The sequence below is a fragment of the Buceros rhinoceros genome, unplaced genomic scaffold (assembly GCF_000710305.1).
Source record: "Buceros rhinoceros silvestris isolate BGI_N320 unplaced genomic scaffold, ASM71030v1 scaffold29470, whole genome shotgun sequence".
Taxonomy (NCBI): Eukaryota; Metazoa; Chordata; class Aves; order Bucerotiformes; family Bucerotidae; genus Buceros; species Buceros rhinoceros.
Genome location: NW_010392075.1, coordinates 1 through 5571, shown reverse-complemented (window position 1 = coordinate 5571; position 5571 = coordinate 1). Strand labels below are relative to the sequence as shown.

Here is a 5571-nt window from a genome sequence, read left to right as displayed (position 1 = left end):
CTCTTTCCCCCTCCAAAATAGCCTTTAATTTCCTTAACTGTGTGCCACTATCTACACCTTCAGTTCAAGTCCTCCTGGTGCTAAGATGTCAAAAAGTGACCAGCACTGCAGCAGTGCATTACAGAATCCTCCAGATTCCCCTGACTCGGTCAATCTGTATCCAGCCCCAGATTCTCTTATAATCGTGTAAGCTGCCCAAATCCCATTTTTCGGTCCACTGACCCCTTCCTCCTATTGCTGGTTTTCAAGGACATACCTCCCAGTAGGGAGAGTTATGGAGACTCCTAATTAAAAGTTTATCCCACATACTGCTCAGTTACTCCACTTGGTTTCTGTCTGCATGGGCATGGAAATGCAGCTGCAAATGAATGAATGAGTGGCAAAAGAAAAAATCTCCAGAAACGTGTATCAGCCAGGCAGAGACAGCCCTAACCTAGCTGGAGTTTAAGCCACGCATCTTTAAACACAATTATTTACAACAAAATACTTAAAACGTGTATTAACATGGCAATGCAAATTTTGCCGTGCTATCTAAACCTGTTTTCCAAACCCTGGCCACAACTTTTAGCCTCTGCAACAGAACCAGTACAGCTGGAGGGCATTTTGAAGGCAAAAGTGGATGAGCCACAATAATTCTTCTGCCATTCATCAGCGAGGACTCAGTGTTATACATTTCCCCAAGGAACAGAACTACTGCTTGTTTTTTCACGGGGCGGCTAATATTTCTTGCCTCTCTCCACAGAGATTGGAAACCATGTTAACAGCCTGCTGGACAATCCTGCCTCCTGGCAGACAGGAAGATCCCATCAGCGAGTCATTTATAAGACAAGGACAAGAATGGCACTGGAAACACAGTTCAGCACTGTGCACAGTACCACCTTCCATCCGTGTATTTCAAGTGAAGCATATTTTAGAGCCTAATGATCCTCCAAAGATTGGCCAATATCCATTGCCTCAGCTGGATTCTCCCAGTCAGAGCTCCGCTGAATGTTGTGAAAAAACAGCTGCTGCTGGAGGCTCTTTAGACTGTTCAAGACCTCTGGAGAGAGTTCATGGCAGGCCACTTGTTTTTCCTGATCCTCCTCCTCCTCTTCTTCCTCCACAGGGTCATCAGGAGGCAGAGGAGAACATCTAGAGATGTAGCCCTGGTCTGACTGCACTGACTGTCTTTGGTCTTTGCATTGGTTATCAAAGACCAGCTGGTGCTGTTTGTCAGTCTCCTCTTGGTGGACAGATGGCTCTGAAGGAATGATGCTCTGATGATAAAGAGAGTACATGAGTCCATTCAAATGGTGTCTCAGTTCACCTGAGAGGTTTGCAGGACTCTGGTCATCTATTGCTGAAACTTCAGAGTCATCATGGAGGATAATGTTATTCCTCATCGGAAAGCTTGTCTCCAAAAGAGGAACTCCTTCCATACTGTCCTCATTACTCAGCACATGATGACCGAGTATATTTCTGTCTTCCATGGAAGAGATCGGCTCCACTACTTGGACTACAGGGGCCTCATCCACAGGAAGGACCATGGACCGAGAAGGTGGATCCCCACACAGACTGACTTTAGGTTGCAGTTTACAGCCCCTATTTTCACCTTCATGCATGTGGAGGTTGATGACATAACAGCAGTTAGGGTCAGGCTCCCGCAGGTGCAGCTGGTGTTTCACAATTCCACCCGGTTCACTTAGCAATGAATCCACCTGGCTCTCTCTGGTCAGGGACTGCAACTCTTCATCGTTATCCAAGCAGACGGTTTCACTCTCAAACCAGTCTGGATGCTCCATCTGCCAATTCTTGAATTTTTGTACTGCCTCTTTCAACTTCCTCCCACTAGGGGTATCTACGTAATTTTCAGCTGTGATTTCCTGGATTCGATGGATGCGCCCAGGTTCAAACTTCTCCAAGTCCTGAATCCGAAAATAAATATCCTCAAACTTGTCCATCAGCTGGTACCTGGATGTGACATTGAACAGGTCAGGTATATCTTTCTCACTACTTATGCCCTCAAAATAGCAGACTATATACATTCCAAAACAGGCTGGCTTCTTGAAATCTGGCAGGATCAAATTCAAGGCTGGGGTGAACAGATCTCCCATTGGCTTTTGCTGATCTTGCTTGAGACACACAGGCTCACTCCCAAGCATGGCTTGCCATTTGGCCTGGGTGCCCCGCGAACATAAGATTATAATCTTTGAAGATAGGCCTTCCATCTCCTTCTTCTGTCGGGTAAGCCACGGTAACGGCCCTAACTCTGAGATCTGATGATCTTCTAGCAAATCTAAGGCTACAGCAGTGCCACAGACTGTCATTAGAAACTCTGCAAACTTCAGCACCACATCCACGTACAGCAGGTGATCAGCAGAGTACACAATCCACACCTTTCGGGGCTTCAGGGGTGACAGAGGAAGGTCAGTATATGGTGCTGCTGAAAGACAGAAAAATATTAGTCTCAGCCACATTCCCAAAATTGTCATGGTGCCAGCCAGAAGTAATCAACATAGGAGGTTCTAGCAATTACCAATTTTGAAGCTATTTTGGCAATGAATGCAAACAACTTCTCATCATAGAAATTTAATATGAAAGTCCAGACAGTGGAGCTGTGATTTATAAGAATGCCTGGGTTCATGGAATTTCACCACAAAAAAGTAATACACCAGCTTCAAGAGGCTTGCAAAGGTAGCTATATTCTCTGCTGGAGAGCTGAGTGCACCCACCCCAAACGATCTCCTATTGCTACAGCTTAAATGATTAGCAAAGGGTCTTTTGCCAGTACAGCCTCAGCTGGGTCAAAAGTCTCACCAGTTTACAAAGCGATTGTCTTCCATCTGGCAAATATGCATTTCAAAGTCCATACATAAAGTTTCTTTCAGCTAAATGGGAAGATCCTAAGGCTACCTTTTGGTTTTGAGAAGCACTTATAGAGTAGTAGCAACTCTCATGTTGCTGGGCCTTTCTGGACAGTTGTGTGAGACTTCCAGAGCGCATCACAGGTGCTTGATAAAACACAGGCAGGACATCTTACCAGTTTGCAAATCATTGTGGCTGCATTTCCCTCGCCGGTGTTCTAGAAGGGAGAGAGACAAAGTCACTGTTGGTTCTGAAAACAGGAAGCAAGATTAAACCCTTAAAATGACAACATCTTCCAAAGATTAGGTTAAAAAAATCTTTGACTGTGCAGAGATAAAAACATGGGGAGGGAGAAGCCTAATAAAAAAATCTACTAGATGATAAAGACTCTTATATAGCAAATTTTGCCATATACTTCACTATATTTTTCTTTTGAGAGGAGAAGGAATGGACTCAAAAATCAGTTTTCTCCATCTTCCCAGATCTGGCCAACCTCAAGAAGTGAAGAACCCCCTGTTGTTCCGCTACCTCTCCTTAAGGAGAAAAGGCTTTTTTAAAGACAGCTTTTTCTGAAAAGGTTTCGTTGCAGAGGTGACTAAAATGTCCCTAGATACATCTTACAGATAAGTTTGATGTTAAGAAATTTTTCAAAAGATTTCCTATCACTTCTTTCCGCTAAAGATCCCAAACAGTGAGCTGCGCAGTTTCCTCTGTAATAACTGCCTCACGGTTGAAGCACAAAAGACTAGGAATTAGTCCTGTGTCCAGTTTTCTAACCTGCTCAATGTCAACCTCTGTGTCCTGTTTTTCTTCTTCCATTTTAATTGAAAAACATTATTTAGGCTCAAAATAATATATAAATGAATTTTGTAGGGACTTTAGGGGACAGGAGAAAGGCTACAGTCCAGACAAACAGGAAGCTTCTGTTCTGCAAAACTCTTAGGCAATGCAGGAGAAAAATAAATGGAAAAGACATCTGTAGCAATCTGCAGGAAACAAAGGGCTGAACTATGAAGTTCCTTTTTCTCTGAGCTCTGAAGCGCTATGAAAATGGCGTATCAGACAACATAACCCATTGGAAGGCTTTACTTAACTAGGTGAATGGTAATACGATGTCCCAAGTCCCATGATGTAAAACAGAGGAAGGTGTTTACTTAGGCATTATCTCAGTGGCAAGACATCAGAACAGCGAGGAAGAAAACAGCAATAGGAATAGGTACAGAAGTAGGAAAAATACAGTTTTAGCACAGAATCTTTTCTTCCTAGCTGGTATGAGTCTTACCTGCTTGGGTTTTGGTCATACAAATCACACCTGCTATGACCGATCCCACCAGTAGCAAACAGATCCCAGTAATACACCAGTAGAGCCATATAATCATATCACCTGCAGTACAAAAATAGTGCTCAGACATTGCTTGACACAGAGTTTCACCAAAGAACAAAAGTTTCTCGAGCAGCAGGGGTCAAGGGAAAAGGACCCTGGCTCTGCCCAAAACTGTGGGTAGTTGAGCACTTCCTCCTTAAAATACACCACAGCCACTTCTCAAAATGAACTTCTGCTTTCATGATGATGCTCAACACCATGAACTTGCTCCACAAAGAACCATATGTGCAGCACGCTCAGAACACAGATAACAACTTTCCTCTAAATAGCAGTGTTTATCCAGCTTTGACAGGCATTCCACCCATGTCCTGCCTGTTCATGTAATCTATGTTGGGGGGCGGGGAGGAAAAAAAAAAAAAAAAAAAAAAATCACTATCTTGGGTGAAGTATTTTTTCAGTCTAAAGGTGTGTTTTTTCTTTTTAAATCTTGGGCAAACTGGCTCCTTACAGGTGCTGTTGCAGCCAAAAAAAGATGTCAAATTGTTATGCACATGATTTATCTTGACATTCATGAAAATGAATATATGCAAGCTTTTCTGTCCAAAAGCTGCTTTATATTATGCAAATTTTTTAACACTAAGCAAAGTGACAGAAAGTATTTTATATTAAGACTCTTCTTGTCAAAACTGCTTCTCAAAGAATTTTATGCAAGTGAAGTATCTCTAAAAAAAAAAAATCTCGCTCTTGAAGGTTCACACTGCATACAAATACTTGCCTCATTAAATCATGGTGAAATAACTCTTAACGCAATTAATTCTGAACTCAGTGTTACAAGGGGATATTTCTTGCCCATTGGGTTATTCCCAAGGAGGATTCATTCGTTATTCTACGTGACAGGAAAAAAGCAGCAAAAAGTTTCAGCATATTGGAAGAACTTCTTACCTGATGGGTCTGTACCTGCAAAAGACAAGAGATACGTTAAGAATTCAGCTCTCATCTGTAAGACAATGGGAATCTAATTTATGGAAAAGCAGTTCTCACTTGGAGCTGGTGAACACGGGATGAAAGCAGAATGTCTCAGACAGTCTGTGCCACAGTTTGAAAAGAATGGCTGAATCTGCAGTTGAAATCAATTCAGAAAACAGAAGTTACTCTTAAAAGCAATTTTATTTCCCACTTTACTTTCCCCTTGCCTCAACATTCCCTGTATTTTAGCACAGAGATACAGAATTCCCATTTCCCTTCAGAAAATGAGATTAATCAAGAATTCTTAAACTATAAATTAAGAAGGTAGTGAGCTCCTGAGGTTGCATGTTTGTCATTCCCACTCCGCAGTCTCTGACTTGGCCACCCTATACTAAGGGAAAGCCACGGTCTACAGATATATAAAAAAAAATATATTT

At 42.3% G+C, this 5571-nt stretch overlaps 1 protein-coding gene across 1 annotated transcript; it reads right to left on the bottom strand.

The window, feature by feature from the left end:
- Window positions 1-917: 917 nt before the first annotated feature.
- On the bottom strand, window positions 918-5291 carry IL17RB (interleukin 17 receptor B; the record flags this gene model as incomplete). The annotated part of the gene is made up of 5 exons (XM_010143830.1): window positions 918-2422; window positions 3020-3061; window positions 4127-4228; window positions 5111-5125; window positions 5210-5291. Coding segments are annotated over 5 exons (1746 nt in total), but the record flags the coding sequence as incomplete, so codon positions are not given.
- Window positions 5292-5571: the final 280 nt, after the last annotated feature.